Source organism: Mugil cephalus, chromosome 14 (genome assembly GCF_022458985.1).
Source record: "Mugil cephalus isolate CIBA_MC_2020 chromosome 14, CIBA_Mcephalus_1.1, whole genome shotgun sequence".
Lineage (NCBI taxonomy): Eukaryota > Metazoa > Chordata > Actinopteri > Mugiliformes > Mugilidae > Mugil > Mugil cephalus.
The window spans coordinates 19,244,544-19,261,531 of NC_061783.1; the positions used below are offsets into that span (position 1 = coordinate 19,244,544).

At 39.7% G+C, this 16,988-nt stretch overlaps 2 protein-coding genes across 2 annotated transcripts in view; one reads left to right on the top strand and one right to left on the bottom strand.

Annotated features, from left to right (window-relative positions):
- nfatc1 (nuclear factor of activated T cells 1) overlaps nucleotides 1–4,159 on the top strand; it is a 50,207-nt gene extending 46,048 nt beyond the window's left edge. Inside the window, exon 11 of the mRNA XM_047605666.1 lies at nucleotides 1,529–4,159. Coding sequence (XP_047461622.1) covers nucleotides 1,529–1,584 — 56 coding nt within the window. The 3' untranslated portion in view covers nucleotides 1,585–4,159. The remainder of the gene's footprint in view (nucleotides 1–1,528) is intronic.
- Nucleotides 4,160–8,391: 4,232 nt separating this feature from the next.
- si:ch73-196l6.5 (riboflavin transporter 2) lies at nucleotides 8,392–13,896 on the bottom strand. Its single transcript, XM_047605265.1, has 4 exons — nucleotides 13,655–13,896; nucleotides 10,365–11,408; nucleotides 9,238–9,361; nucleotides 8,392–9,106 (listed from the first exon to the last, which is right to left on the bottom strand). Exons 2-4 carry the CDS (start codon nucleotides 11,378–11,380, stop codon nucleotides 8,897–8,899), a joined length of 1,350 nt encoding a protein of 449 aa, XP_047461221.1. The 5' UTR covers nucleotides 11,381–11,408; nucleotides 13,655–13,896; the 3' UTR covers nucleotides 8,392–8,896.
- Between the last annotated feature and the right edge of the window lie 3,092 nt (nucleotides 13,897–16,988).

Sequence of the window (16,988 nt, forward strand, 5' to 3'; positions counted from 1 at the left end):
GGAAATAGATGTTTTTTTTTAAGAGATATAAATACTTTTCTTTTTTTTTTTTTTTTTTAACATCCATTGTGTGGAGGGGAATCTCTGGTTTCCAGAAGGGTCCAGGGAGGAATTCCCTGGCTCTGTTTGTGGAGGACGGCTCCAGAGGTGTTCCCCCTTCCCCGCTCACATTTCTCATCCTCGTGAGCTGAGAGGACGATTTAAAAAAAAAAGAAGAAGAAGAAGAAGGGGCAGATTAAAGAAACTGTGGAGACTTTTTCTCCAAAGATATAAAAAAGAAAAAGAAAAGAAAGAAGCACTCATTGACCTTAACTGGGAGGGAGGGGAGTAAATGACTGATTCATCCTATAGCTTGGGCCGGGCCTACGTAGCTGCTCTCGGTTCAACTCACACCAGTACACAGCTGATAAAAGCAGATAAACAAGTGCACCTGGATCCTTTTGAGACAGCAGGAAGGTTGCGTCATCTCTCTTGATAAAAAATGTCTGGGGATCTTGGATATAAAGTGATTCTATTAGGTCAGGGCTCAGAGGAAGAAACAACAGCTTCTATGTGGCTCAGAGAGTTTCACTCACCTCTAATAAATATGTGTAACATGAGCCGAATTAGATCATCGCAGGGAAAAAAACAACAACTCAGCTTTATGGAGCGTCATAGCCTCGTTCACCGTGTTTATTCATTCATTATTATTTTTATTATTTTTTTCTTCTCATTTGGACAAGGAGCTGTTTTCAGGCAAACGTTTTGGGTCCATTTTTACCTGTTCAGTTTAGGAGTCAGGAGTCACAATGAGAGAAACTGTAAAAATATTAGCCCTAACTAGCGTGCTAACGTTAGCTAACTCACTACAGTAGACAGATAATAAAACTGACTCAAAGAATAGTAGATTAGTATTCTTCATTTTTTTCTTCTACTTCTTCTTGTTCTTCGTGTTTGATTGGTGGTTGACAGACCATAGTGTAGATGCATTACCGCCACCTACTGGACTGGAGTGTCAATCGGTTCATTTACAGCAAGTTTTTGCACCAAATTCTCCATTTTATTCACGTGGTGCCGCATTCACTCCCTCTAGTTCCATTAGTGTGTGCATTTTTTAAAAATATTTGCAAACTTTTCTCCTTCATTTTAACACTTAACATCAGTTGAACCAATGATGGTGGACTGAAGTGAAGCTAAAATTAAAGTCTCTACTAGATTTTCATTCTAGTATTTGTCAAGTGACCAGAAATCCAAAGTTTTGTGTTTGCATTTGCTATTTTTTTTTTTTTTAATTGATTGTTAAGATTTGCAGTTAAATAAGCAAACTGCAAAAGATTAAGTTTAGGGAGAAGCTGTGTGGGTGTATTTTGTCAAGCTTTGATTAGCTTGGCACCATGTGGCAGTGACTCACCAGCTGTCATCGGATTTTGACCTAAAGATTTGTAATTGTGATTTATGAATGGAAATATTCACCAGCAAAACTCGTTGCCTTCAGCTTGGCGACAGAGCTACACTGACCTCCCTCTTTTTCCTCTCTTTTCCTCTGCAGTCAACGAGATCATCAGGAACGACCTGTCCAGCATCTCCGTCCACAGCCACGCATAATTTCCCGTCCAAAGCGGATGCAGGAAACTACAAAAAAGAAAAAAACAAAACAAAAAGGGAAGCACCAAACAAATCTGACACTTTGCTTCACATGCTCGGACTACAGCATGCAGGAAGCAGAAAGAAGGAAATGCAAAGAGAACAATTGTAAATGTATTGTCCAGACGACCAGGGTCCAACGCGTGCCTTGTTTTTCATATATAACTCCTTTATATAGAAGTTATCTGAAGAATAGATGACACCTGTAAATTAAACATGTAGCAACCAAACCTGCCAACCCCAACACTTACGACAAAGCTTTTAGAGGACCAAGATTTATTTTATATGTCTGTCTTTTTTCTTTTTTTTTTTTTTTTTTTTGTCGCTGCGGTTTGTAAATGAGTGCCTATGAATTATGTCATTTGTATATACAGTATGTGTAGCGCTTCGGTTTGCATATCTGGCTTTACGGAGACACAGTTTAAACGAGAAGTGCCTTTTTGACTGGAAACTTAAAAAGAAAAAAAAAGAAATAAGAAAAAAAAAGGAGTTCGGCTTTACATGTTCAACCTCAACATTTTAAAGCTGAGGAGGCTTTACTTTACGGCGAGCTCTCTGAACAGTGCACAAATGTGACAAAGGGTGGCGTGAGGGCAGAGTAATAGCAGCAGCAAACTGACAGAGTTACAGAGGTGGCAGCAACAGTCCCGAATGTACTGAACTGATCGAGGAGTGTTCTATTTTGTCTTTGTAAATCCTAGAGACGTTCAGAGAGATTAACATGAATAATTAACAACCAACAATAAGCACTTAACCACTAAACGTGTGGTCTCAGGTCTTGTGATTGTTCAGTTTAAGGTCCAGTGTGCAGGATTTAAGAGAATCTATGAGCACAGAAATAGAGCATAATATTAATAATTATGTTCTTAGAATTAGCCCTTCAAACATACAGAGTAGTGGTGCGTGGAGGTACTGCAGGGGGGTCGCAACATTTTTGGTTGATTATACATTTTTTGTGTATATATATATATTAATTTTCCCCCACAAATTTAAATTTCTTTAAATACACATCATCATGAATCCAACATATTTTACTAAAGGGATGACAAATAGCTTAATATTGAATGCAAAACGACAATAATAATGTATGTTTATAAATAGCACTAGGGCAAATTTAATATAAAGCACATATATTAGGTTTATGGGTCCCTACTTAATCTCTCCATCAGTTTACGGGTCCTTGGCCTGAAAAACGTTGAAGACCCCTGATGCAAATAGTGATTTGAAGCAATAATTTGTATTTTTGTTTTTGTTTTTGTAAAAGAAAAATGGCTACAGGTATTTTTGACAGCCAGCATCTTTAATTCCTTCAAACTAAAATCGTTTTTAAATGTTTACATCAGTTTAGAGAAGTCCTCTCCCACTGAGTCCACCATGTTTTTTTTTATAGTAGACCAGATATAAAAAACTAACACTGGCTCTGGAGATGGCCTCATTCCTCTTTTTTGTACTCCTACATGCTTGGAAGGAGATGGCAAGGTGAGGGGTATTCATGGATTGTATATAAAGACTGGTTTTGAGCTCAGTGTGAGGTTTTTGGCCTTTGCCATCTTGGCAGCGCCTGACTCACAGCTGAGTATGAGTCAAGCGGATGATATCGAGACAGAGAAATAGACTGAATATCGTCTAAATGCTGGAGTTATATAAACATTCATCCATGTATATTTGTTATTAGAGAGGAAATTAGCCATAAAGACCTAAGGCCGGAGACGTGTTTTTTATTTCTGTTTTAAAGATGGTCTTTTTAAAATAAACATCTATGGGGATTGACTCCGCCCCCTGTTGGCCATTTGACTAACTGCAGTTTCATTTTGTTGCAATCTACACCACCACCACTAGATGCCCCTAAATCCTACACACTGGTCCTTTAAGTTTACCAATATATAAAAAAATTAAAAAAAAAAACTTCAAACTGATTTCTTAGGATGTTTTAACATTTTTAATGTCACTTATTTTCTCAACTTATTTTCCAAAGAGAATTAAAACAAACTGACTTGAAAACCTAACAAGGACTTGGGAGTAAACTGTTGGCTGCACTTTTATCAGAGAAGGAATCATCTCAGTTTTGACAAAGCTTGACTTTTATTACTCCCTGGAAGCTATGCAACGCGCAGGTAGAATTAGTCTCTCAAAGAATGTAAACACCTACACTGAGAAGCTCTCAACTAATCCAAAGAATACTCCACGACAGAGGACAGCAATACAAATATATACATTTTTAAGTGTTTGTTTTTGTATTTTCATATTTATTCTCTAAGCATGTGCTCTGTTTATTCATGTTTATCTTCTATTACACGGTTACCTGCGTACTGTGGTTTATGTGCTAAGTGGTTTGCGCTCTTGGAAAAAAACAAATCGAATGGGCTCACACGCTTGTTCCCGGTTTTTATTGGTATTTATGAGTCTTAATCTGTGTAACTGAAGAGCATGAGATAAGCCATACGGAAATGTTTACCCGGGAGGATGTTGTCAATCAGCGACTCATAACTCAGCTTTGTGATATTTCATTTGTCAATAAATATGCATTCATCTCGTTCATCTGTCGAGTCTCTCTCTCGGGAAAGATACGTGCATTTTAAACTTTAAACTACATGAACATGATGTAACAGATTCGATTTAAAAATCATAATATTTGAATTTGTGTTGCTTACCCTCAAATATGCAAACAACTGTTCGTATTTGTGGACTGGCTGTTCTGATAATTGATTTGAATTCTAATTAATATACCAGTGGTTTTGCGTGTGTTAGGGATCACATGCAAAGAGTCTTGTAATTCATTTCCATATTACAGAGAAAAACAAAGTCTGCCAGGAACTGAAATAAATAAAATTCTCGGGGGGGGGGGGGAATGTTTAAGGAGCTAAACAGAAAAAGACTGGTGCACTTTGTTAAAGTTAATTAATGTCAAAACTTTCAGAACATGCTTTCATTTATATCCAGGTTCGAGTCTGGGGCAGCCCATCAAGATTAAAGTCCAAACAGCAGCGTTAAGATGAAGCTAGTTCACTGACATAATGGAGCTTTAGCTTATATTTAAATCAACTTTCTTAAAAAAGAGGTTTGCTTCCTGTTTACTACAAATTAAATTCTGAACCCTATCAGTTTTGTTGTCCTGTAAGTATGCACTCATGTGTTCTCTGCATTTAACACATCCGTTGGTGCACACAGTGGAGTTCCATGTGCTCTTTGCTAAATCCAGCGTAGCTCCCCGTGGCTACGCTCAAGTGATTTTACAGTAGTGTTTATTTTGCACCACTTAAACATCCTGCAGAATTCAGGGAGACCAGATCTGTGTGTAGAGAGAGGAGAGAAGCATGCTCCTTTTGCTTTGATTAAAGTAACAAAGCAACAGAAATCAGTCACCATCCATTAACCACGACCCGCAAATATGTTTGATAAGAGCTAAAAACGACTCATATCACAACGTGACCCTTTTTGTCTGCAGCTGTGTGATCCGTATCTCCAGGGAGAAATCAGACGTGAACAGGTTGCTTCTCCAGTGCAGCTCTGGGTCACGGTGCACACTGACACCTTGTGGTGAGCAGGTTCCTGACTGAACCTCGGGGCCGACTGGTTCCTACTTCATGTCAATTTACATATAGATATGATTAGCACGTTGAAACTCCTCATCATGAAAATCACAACGGAGCCTCATATCCGTCTCACGTCTGTTAGGAAAATCCGGTCGCTCTCGCTCGGTCGCTGATTATTCTTTTCCGTGCGGCAGCTCAACACATCTGGTAAGCACAGAGTTTAATTTGTTACAGTATAGGATTTTATTTAGAAGTGACATTTTAATGCATATTAGAACAAATGCCTGAAGCAGTGTTTAAATTCTAACAATATAATGAACTGTCTTATTATAATTACACTTAATTTGCAGAGAGAACCAAATGCTGTAAAAATCCACTAAGTTTGAAGTCTTGATGTCAGTTTACTTCAATTATTAGCATTTTTTTTTTTTAGATTTTGCACCTTGTATGTTTATTTAAATACACTGATTCAATTGGAAATTGTTCAAATTATGTAGCACAGGTGTCTTTTTATTATCAACTAGAGCAGAAACCTTTCAAATAGGGCAACATTTGTCTGTTTGCTCATATTCATGTATTAATTCATTGTGTTTTTCAGTATTTATGTGAATCGTAAAACACATATCTAACACCACATTTCAAGACTCTATCCGCTGCTTTTCTTCTCCTCCCAGTCTGATCGGATGGAGACTCGTTTCTACAACTCCACGCTCAACTCCAGCGTGGACTGGGACTGTGAGCTCGGGCCGAGTGAAATGGCGATTGTCGCGCTGGTCGACATCCTGACCTTCCTCATCGGGCACGCAGTGACGGCCAAACTGCTGTGGCTCATCTTCAGATCCAAGAAGCCCAAAGATATCCTCAGCTGTAATTTAGCTTTCTTCCACAAGGTCCAGTACTGGGCGGCCGCCTTGCATTTAGCCGTCCTGTTCGCTTTTACCGATATCCACATGTTAATACTCAATGTGTCAAGCATATACGCGCAAATCGGAGGGCCCATGAGCTTCGCTTTCATATGCATGGAGCGATACGTTGCTGTGATTCACCCCACGTCTTACTGCCTGCTGAAGAAATACAGGTGCAGGGGGATTTGTGCAGCCTTGGTGTGGCTCATGACTATCCCTGCTGTGTTGGCCTATCTTTGCTCTGGGAGTTCGAAGGAGTTTAAAATAATGCCATTGGCACTGATGATGCTCATGAGCGCAATCATGCTGTGGTGCAGCATCAGAATCACGTGGACGCTCAAGAAGTTGGGCCCTGGACAGGACAAGCTGCATCCCATGAAGAGGAGGGCCTTCAGGACCGTCTGTGCCACCACTTCCATCACCATGATTTGTTACGTTCCAGTGGTTTACCTGCAGAACTTCAAGCTTCAAGATGAAAATACGTACCACTGTACAATAACACCCCTGTGTTTACTCCTGTTGTCTGCATCTAGTGTCGTGCATCCACTGTTTTACCTCTCGAACCAAGGCAAGCTGAGTGTCTGCTCAATGGGAAAAAAGAAAACCAGATGATCCTTCAGCTGCAGCGCTCCTCATTTTAATCACTGTTTTAATACTATTTATATCTATCATTGCTTGACTTTGCCCTTAATATATTATAGAGCTATTATAGAGCAAATGAGGGTAATATGCAAATAGATAGGTCTCTGTATTGGCTGCATGGTCTGATGGCGACAACAACCACTAATGTGGCCGCTTTGCATGATGACGATATTACATAAATGTCGGTTGAGTCTAATTTTAGGATAAACTGTGGCTATTTATTGGACACTGTGCTTTAAGGCTCAGCAGCATCAGCAGCAAGACAATATTCATGAATACATATATATGCTCTAGTGTAATCTTCAATGTTTTTCAGGCCAAGGACCCCCAAACTAACCCTAACCCTAACCCCCAAACTGACGAAGAGATTAATTAGGGACCCCACTGCCTACTGTATGTAGGTATGTTAAAATTGCATTTCAGTTGACCGACACATTATACAAAAACATGTTTTGTTGAAACTGTTTAAGGTGTACTGTATATTCCCTTCTTTCTTTTGTCTGTTTGAAAATGCACAATGAAACACTTTTTATACTGATTAAAAATGAACGATATTTAACCGTAATTAATCGAAATTAATCCGCAGCAACCCTGTGATTAATCTGATTAAAAAGATTACTAGTTTGACAACACTACTTTATATATATTTTTTATATTTACTGTGGGATACACTTGTTTTAGGACATAGGATGAGAGCACATAATATGCTTTAAAATGGATTAAGTTTTAGTGTGTGTTTTGTTGCTGAATCAGAGATAATGTGTGCTGTGTTTTTTATTCTTTTGTGTTCTGCTGCGGGAATCTAAAACTTGTTTTACATGTATCGGAGCGCATCAACTGTCACTTCTTGTAAGGAGAGAACAAGGAAAAATAAAGAGAAGACTCTTTCAGCAGGATACCAGCAATAATCTGTGTTAAACCTGCTGAGCTGCTGTATTACTGAAGCTCTTGGCAGGTGCGACCACAGTGTAGCCTCGCTCAGTCAGTTTGAATAAGCCCTGAGATGATCACTGTGATACTTTAGATTAGCATGACGCGCACTCGGATGTACCAGGGGGAACGCTTAATCCAATCCTGTAATATGCAAAGAAAACCAATCACAATGCAAATAAGAAACATGTTTTGTTTTGTTTTTGTGGCACTGGAAAAGTGCGGCCGTACCCAGTGGTACACCTAGTGGTCAGCGGTGCAATTACAAGGGGTCTGTGAAAATAAAATATCCTTTAGAAATATCATATGAAATTCATACAAATAGGATTATTTTACGTGAATGTGACTGAGACCTTTATCTACCTACACTACAGAGAACAATTTTACTCTAATTACATCTGTTTCACAAGAGTAATTTACTGTATTTTATTAAGAGATCTCGCTCCCGGTTGCATTGTTAAAAGTTACTGCATGACACAGTTAACACAAATTTAACATGACCTGCATCTGTTTTATATTATATTTAGCCCCTACTGTTTCAGTGAGCATGCTCCACTCAATTCTTAATGATGCTCTTATTGTGAAACATCTGTGGGAAGTTGTTAACTTGCATGTTCAGGTTAGCACTTGAAATTAAAGGGAACTATAACTAACTATTACATGTAGTCTTCATGAGATTAATGTTGGTGTCAATAAATTTTCAGTCAATCGATTCTAATGACTTATACATTCATCAGTACAGATGAAAACAGAGGAGATTAATGTTGTACATCTTTATGTGTGAGATACTATCATACTATACACACATGATTAAAACACATGTAAATAAAAACAGTGCAGAATGATTACAACATATTACACATAATGTTTCTAGTCAGTGCATCTATACACACAAAGATACTTTTAACACAGTAACTCCTGAAAGTTTTAATAAAGTGAAATAAAATATCAACATGCTTCTTCTTCTTTTTTTTTTTTTTTTTTAAATGAACATCTTTACTTACAAAACAATTTAATTGTTTTATTGGTGGCGCTGTGAATCTGTCACCTGCTTCATTGTGTCAACTTTTGTTCTTGAAGCCTTGTATCTCCTCAAGAAAAAATAATAATAATAACAATCTGAGCGTGCATCTTGATGTCAGGGTGGATTTATAAAAGGTAAATATGAACTGGATTTGAAAGTGACATAAATAAAAATGGCCTCAAACCGATGCTGACATAATAATATTCTTTCTGGTTAATATAGAGAGTCTTCTTCTTCATTCAGGGACATTTTGTGTTGCAGGGGTCTCCTGATGTGAAGAGGCCGTACACACTGACCAGAGGGAACATGGTCACGGCCCCCAGCAGGGAGCCCAGCTGCACCACAGCTCCGCACCACACGAGGGCGCTGTAGCCCTCGTCACGCAGGATGACCCCGATGATCACCTTCACATAGGACAGAGTGAGAATGAACAGGACCCAGGCCAACACCTGTGGAGCAGAGACAGGTGAGTGCTTCAGACGGTTATTCTCCTTCGATGCTTAATTTACTGACTGGTTTAATTTTGTTTTAAATCTAAATTAGAAGGAAATTTATTAATGAAACATAACAGTACACTCACAATGACAACACCTCCTGAGGAGTCATTAACCAGCAGTGGACATGGACTCAGCACCGCCATGCTCATGATGTAGGCTCCAACTCCACTACCCAGCACAGTCAGAGCTCCCATCAGCAGCAGGGATCTGGAATCAGTGTTGAGTTTAGATGATGTGCATCCTGGACCTTTACAGTTTAAATCTGACCTGACCTGACTCCAAAGAGCAGCAGTCTTATATTTTCATGCATTAAATGTCAGAAAGATCAGTTAAAAGACAAGAAAATATATAATTTAAAGGCGTTTAAATCATCATGTATCTCAAAACAAAAAGCGGAATATATACTATTTTCATATTATAATTAATACATCAAAATGATGATGTCATAATTAAAATAACGCCGTCTTGAAGCTACTTCATCCATTTGTTAAAAGTCTTAAAACATTTTTTTTTTTCTTTCCTGAAACTTCACCGTTTAAAGCCTGAACGTATCGCCGGTGATATGTTAAAGCACGCGGTATTTGAATTACCGTAACTCATAGTGGTTTGCTCCACTGGCAAAAGTGTGGCTGAACACAGGGAAGTTGTGCTTTTGCCTGGAAGACCTTCTTGACATCTCAAAGAGTATAACTAACTTCATTTTAAACTTCGTCTTGTATCGCTCCCCATCCTGCAGCCGAAAGCAGCGGTGCATCATCATTACCGTAATGGCAACTTTTTTTTCCCCAAAGGAAGCGCAACTTCTCAGTGTTCACCCACACTTTGAATTTTATCCATCGGTGACTTAAACTAATTCAAATACCGCAGTCTTTTTTGGTGCAGGCGCATGTTTAGGTCTTAAAGGGTTAATTACAAAAATATTTTACCTGAATTTGTTGCAGCTACCATAGTTAGAAATTATTGTCCTAAAAATGTCTTTGCTCTGTTTTATAAATCTAAAGTGTAAGAGTGTAAAAAATTGTTGTTTTTGTTTTTAGTTTTTAATTTCTTCTGCAATTTAATTTCTTACAGTCGATTATGTTTTGAAGAAACTTTATGGAGTTTTTGCATGTTTCAAAAAGAAGTTTGTTTGCTTTAATACCAACACTGCTGCAGTAATTTCGGAGTGAATCAACAACCCTTATGATGCTTGTGTCTACAGCACGCTGACCTGACTGAGAGGAACATGGCGATGAAGCAGGCCAGAGGGTTGGACAGGGCGGCCAGAGTTGCCGCTAAGTGGTAGGCGTTGTTCCCGTACGGCATGCAGGAGTAGGACTGCACCGAGGGGAGGACCACGTTGCTCAGCGCGTTCACCCAGCCCAGAATCACGAAGATGTACAACACCTGCATCCAGCTGTAGGAGCCGCTGCCGAAGCTGCTCTTGGGCTCCTGGCCTGCGGGCCTGTACGGGTCCATCATGGGCTTCTGCTCGGCCCACGTCCTGGTTGTCTGAGCTTCCTGTTTCGTCCCGTTGGCGTACCTGCTGCTGGTGGTGGGATCCCTGGACACGGACGGGTGGTAGTTCAGCAGCAGGAAGGCCACGAGACACACCAGCATCATGGCGCTGAGGAAGAAGAAAAACACCTCAGTGGAGAAGTTTGCGGGCTGATAGTGCGCCTGGAGGTCGTAGGTTGGTGCGATGTAGGAGGAGTTGAGGGTGTAGTTCAGAGACTCTGTGCTGTTTATACAGTGGACGACCCCGACGCCCTGGATCAGAGCCACCAGAGCCGGCAGCAGGCCGCTCACCCCCTCCCCGATGAAGTAGGTGGTCAGGTACTGAGGCTTGAGGCGCATCATGAAGGGCAGGAAGGTGACGGAGGAGGTGCAGTCAACGACAGCGAGGAAGAAAGTCAGAACGAGGAGCGCCACGCTGCGATGGGCGCCCGCCACCACCACCGTCTCCTTCCAGAAGAAGCCCAGCAGGAAGGTGGCCACGGTCCCCAGGCCGATGATCACGTATATGATGGCCGTCTCGTTGAGGGCGCCCGGACGGAAGCGATGCATCAGGGTGACGAAGAGCGGCCCGACGTTGGCCATCTGGATGATGACGGAGAGGTACGAGGGCAGGAACCAGCCCTCTGGGATCTGAGGGACGACCAGAGGCAGCTCCACCCACAGGCCGTTGATGGAGACCCAGGAGCCCATCCCGAACAGACACGCCAACAGGTGGGTGAGAAGGGACATAGTGGGTCCTTCTGGCTAAACACAGGAGCTGGGAATTTAAGGAGACACATTAAGTTTATTTAGTGTTAGATTAATCAACACATACAGGATTCGTTGAGTGAAACGTTGGTGATCCACTGAAAGTTTACGTAGAGTCTGAACTAGGGATGGACATCGATGAGGTGTTATTGATACCGATGCCATTATCCATTCTGCTTATCGGTCCGATTCCTTATTGATCAATTCCTGAATTTTGTGTGTAAACAATAGAAACTTTATTGAGTTTCTAAACAAGAGAGAAGAGCTTGTGTAGGAAAACAAATAGGAAATCGGTCTCTGGATCCTCACTAGCTCTGCTCTGCTAATACTTAGCGATAGCTGCACTCGTTGACCAGAGATTGTCAAACACGTGGCACTCTGGGTGTTTAATGCCGTGCGTCGTCGACAGATGCTTCATCATGTTGGTGGTGTTACTGCCCTCGCTTGAAAATTAAGGTGCCGGATAAGTTGCACGTTGTTGCAGTTACAGTCCCTTTTAGTGAAGTGAAGTCACACTTTGGACCGTTTCAGTCTCTCCCATCTCGTCTTGTCATCACGTGATGTGAATCACGTGCTTCGACCTAAAGATTCTTCTTCTTCTTACATTTTATGACAGTTGCCGTCACCATCTGGACCGGGATGTAAAGATTCAGCACGAAAATTATAGATAAGGGGAATCGATAAACATGAGGGCTAATGATATCAGTGAATTGAACCAGTTGGTTATCGATGCCCATTCCTAGTCCAGACTGACTTTTTTTACTTTATTAAATGATCAATTAGATGATGAAGATGATAAATCTCAGTGGCTTTGGTGATAAGTTTTGTAATTCTGGAACGATTAGCTGGTAAACAGCCTCACGGAGCTGCTAGCATGGTCACACGCTCAAACAAACAACAAACTTTAAAAACCTAAGGATTCAAATCTGAACTAGATTTTCATGATTTGTCGCAAAACGCAACAGACTTGCATCCTTTTGGAGTAAATTTTGACGAGGTTAGAAGCTTCTAGCCGTGTATGAACTAGATTTTTATTATAGTACTCTATACAGCATCTGTAAAACGGGCTCCAAACATGTAATGATATTTAGTAAAAGTCTGTTAATGATAACAGTTAAAATAAAGATACTGAAGTAACAATTCAATGTGAAACTTAATTAAAACATTTCAACATTTTTGTAGAAGCATAATAAGACCCTACACAACACTGGTCAGTGCACAAACTAAAAAGCCAAAAAGTGATATTTGTCTAATGCAACATTTTATTATCATTATTTAAAGCTTCATTGATAAATTGATAATCATTTCCCTTCAATAAAAGTTATTATAAGGAGCATTTGGAGGAAATTATTAGAAAACCACAAATTTGTTGTTTGAAAATAGGCTTCACCTTTTATTAGAGCCAAGTTTAGACATTTGAGGATTATAAATTAAATCAATTATATTCTTATGATCCATAAAATCAGTCAGGGAAAACACATTTGGACCCATTAATGTGAAACTTAAAGAAGTAGCAGGTCCTTACAGTTACAGTTAAAATACTAAACCTTCCTGCATGACAATAACAAACTATATGGCTCTTCCTTGATTTATGATTCTGTTAAATATTAAAATGACAGAGAGAATAACAGGCAGCGTCGTATTTTAACGCGTCAACCTCAGGAAGCATCTCTTTGAGTACTAAACTTATTCCAGCATCTAGTTAATCTTTACTCCTTTCTTAAATCCTCCTCCTCGTTAAACCGACCGCTGATTGTCCGTCAGGTCACGTGACCCGAAACTTCGTCACGTGCTTCAAAAGTTTCACGCAGAGATCCAGATCTGGTTTGTGTTTGTTTGATCGCAGCGAGGGTTTTCGGCTTGAAGCCGCTTCAAACGTCGAGCACGCAGCGAAGGAAACGCGACCGCCTTCTGCTACCGCCGCCCCGTAAGCTGAGAAAACATCTGACCATTGTTTAAAATAAAATAAAAAGAGCATGCAGTCTGTGATGAGTGAAGAGATTTGAAAAAAAAAATAGCCTGAGATCAAGTCCCTAAAGCAGAATTAAAACAAAAAAAAAAGAAGAATTATTTGTTATAAATTTGAAGAATCTCCTTCATTTATAAATTTTCTCAGTGAATTATAAAGTTGTTTTTAAAAATAACAGCAGATTTTAACAGGTTGCACATAATAAATAATAAATAATTTATTCATTTAGAGCAGATTTCAAAGCTCAAATCAGAAGAATAAGTGAATAAATGTGTGCAGATACTCACATGCTGTTTGGTGGGGAGTTTTCTGCAGAGAGAAAGAAGCCAAAGTCCTGCTCAGCGTCCTGAGTGTGTGTGTGTGTGTGTGTGCACTGAGGGATTAAACCCTCCTTGGAGGCGAGTGGGTGTGAGAGCATGCAGCCAACCATGACACATGTTTGGGTTAACAGATCGTTGTCTTAAGTGCCTCCACTGCCGAGTCTCCCGGGGTCGTCCACGTACATCACATGTTGTGATTTTTCGTCCTCCGTCCACCGTCCACCTCGCCCCCGAAACCTCTGAGGGTTTCTTTCCTGAATGACGCTTTCAGGAATCTACAGAATTCATTAATGCCTCTTAAGGGGATCATGGGAGCAGAGGTGAAAATGGTGCCGCAAAAAAAGATTGATGTAACTTTATGTAACAGTCGCACACAGCAGCCAGTGACACGATTTTAATTAAATCAGAGCAAATCAACAGCATTTATTTTAATGTGCATGCAGCACAAAGTGCTTCACAAGGGTTAAAATTAACAGACAAACAAGAGCAAAAATATCACCCTCCGTATATACACATGCACCCACACACATACACGTATATACACACTAAAAGTTGTTGACAAGCCAATGAAGAGCACTGAGGTTCTGACAAATCCAACATAAAATGACCAGAATATGAGGTTAAATAAATAATTATTTCTGATAACTTAAATGTGATCATACACCTGTAAATAAGGGCTTGAAATTCCAACATTTTAATCAAGTATGTAATCTGTGTGCGACTTGAAAATATCTGAGAGCACACAATTATTGTGCTGTGAGCGAAAGTCATCAGAGCCTCTGTGTTTATCAGTTAGTGATAGTCACTGTTGGAACTTGTGTTTGTTGTTTAAAAACAGACTGAAATAATAATTTAATAATTTAATAATAATAGTGACGCCCCTGGTTGAACATACAAAAAAAAAAAACACTAGTAAAAAGAAAAACAATGAAAATAAAATAATAGAAGCAAAAATATGTAAGATTTGCAGAAGTACATATGTAATATATAATAAGGTGCATTGATACTGATGGAAAGTGTTGACATGAATGAGACAGACTTAACAGAAAAACATCACACCGGGCTGTGGATCAAACTGAAGTCATACTTGTTGTTGAGCTTTAAGGCAAATTCGTGATTCCTGCAGCTGAGAGGGTCATAACCCTGACAACAAAAACAGAAAAACAAAGTGGACGCTTGTTCTGTTCATTCTTTATTCCTCACTATCTATTTAGATAGATCATCTTAATTTCTTTAAGGTAAGATTAATGTGGACACAGATTATTTCAGTGTATATTACAATTTAAGTCACCAATGTGTAACAAAATATGAAAAAAGTACTTGTTAATTTGTTAATTTTGCATGTCATATCAAACCAGAAAAGTTAATAAATGTAAATAAACAAGCGCGTTGACCCTCCCTATGAGGACAACAGGTGTAAATGAAGCAGAATAAGCTGCTACAAATATAAAACGTAATGTCCCCGTATGAGGACGCTGGGTCTCAGGAGGTTAAAGAATAACTATAAAATATTTTCTTTTTGGTTTAATTTTAACAACCTGTCCTTTTATATTATTCTATCTGTTTAGAAAAAAGTAGCAGTGCATGAATGTGAACCAATGTTAAATGAATTTCATTCTAACAGAACAGACCTGGATGATCATTCTCATTCTGGAGGATGTAGTTTGTGGTGCTGAATTAAATACTAAAGTGTTTGTTATTTACCGTAGCCCACTGACTGAAACACCAAAATAATAGGAACCGCAGCCTAAAAATGAAACGCAGCTGAATCATTTTAAACTGCTGCCAAACACCGTTAACATTCATGATTTAATGCTGGACTGTTGCAGGTTGTACCTAATGAAGTGGCGCCTGCTTCCAGCCGTAGAAGCCGAGAGCTCGTCCTCTGAAGAGCTGCGAAGCCGTTTCCTCACTTCCAGCCTTTGTGCTTCTTGTGTTCTTAGTTGGACTTTATTGCCCCTTAGAGAATTATTATTTTTATCACCACCCTAAAATAACATGCAGCTAACTCTACACCCCCACCCCCCTCCATCCCCCCACCCAGAAAGGACAGGCTACGAGATACAAAAGGTACAACACAGATCAGAGAACATTTGGTTCCTCAGCTCAAAGCAAACCTGGAGGAGGAATTATTCGATTAGCAATTATTCTAACCATTATTCTAACTCTGAACTGCAAAATTTACACCCTTACATTTAATATTAGTTATTTGTTTATGTTTGTAGTTAGGACACATTCTCCTGGCGTCATAAATTTACTCAACAAGTGACTTCAATGAAAAAATGCTGGTTTAGATTTTAAAGAAAACAGAAGCTTCGGAACATTTAACTTTTTTTTATTATTATTATTGTTTAACAGTCATTTCATTATTTTCTGCCCTTTCATGTCTAGTAATCACAGGCAGCAAATTGTTGATGAGTCCAGGCAGTTAAGGCAACGACAACACATATTTTCCTATGTAAAACCCACAAAAAAAAAACAAACATCATCTTGTAGTTACTGGATCGGATGCAGCACGGTTAATACAGGTAGTAGAAGTACATATCCCAGATATACGTGAACATTACTTCGGAGACTGAGGCGACAAATATCCCTTGTTTGTGAGACCTGTTTGTCGATGTGACAAAGTTAAACAGTTTTCCCTTAAAAAAAACAACAACATTACAAGTAAATTACAGAGAATTTGACAAAGGAGCGACGACAACTAAAAGGAAACTGACTTAAACAAACATTTTCAGCAACTTCATTTTATGTAAATGGCAAAACTAATTAAAAACGTAAACTCCACCGATCAGCCGTAACATTATGACCACTGGTGAATAATGCAGATTGTCTGGGCATCATGGGATATAAATCAGGCAGCAAGTGAAACCTCTGTCTCCAAATGGGACAAAGGAGACGAAGGGGGAATTTGAGAGACTTTGACAAGAACCTAATCCTGACAGTAAGACGTCTGGCTCAGAGCATGCGCAGCTTTTGGAGTTTTGGTACAGACTGACCACTGCAGACCAGTGATACCAGTGGAGGTAAACGTGCTGAACCCGGAGACGTCTTACTGACGGATGTGGACGAGCCGGATGTGTGGCTCAGGGCGCTGAAAAGGTTCACGCTTGTTGTCGTGTTTGTAGCGTGTGGTCGCACATTATTATGAGGCAGGCGGTCATAATGTTATGGCTGTCTCAGGGCACTTTATAGACGGTGTAAACCGTAAACGGTGCTTTCTGCAGAAAGCACTTAACAGCGCAGAGACACTCATTTACTTTTGGCATGAAATCAAGGAATGTAACTGCACCTACGCCGA

What these genes read in the sequence shown, in the direction of transcription:
- si:ch73-196l6.5 (XM_047605265.1), bottom strand. Translation starts at nt 11,380, where the DNA reads ATGTCCCTTCTCACCCACCTGTTGGCGTGTCTGTTCGGGATGGGCTCC. An exon ending in GCCATGTTCCTCTCAGTCAG is followed by an intron (nt 9,362 to 10,364) that starts GTCAGCGTGCTG and finishes CACTGATTCCAG; the next exon opens with ATCCCTGCTGCTGATGGGAG. An exon ending in CCTCAGGAGGTGTTGTCATT is followed by an intron (nt 9,107 to 9,237) that starts GTGAGTGTACTG and finishes TCTGCTCCACAG; the next exon opens with GTGTTGGCCTGGGTCCTGTT.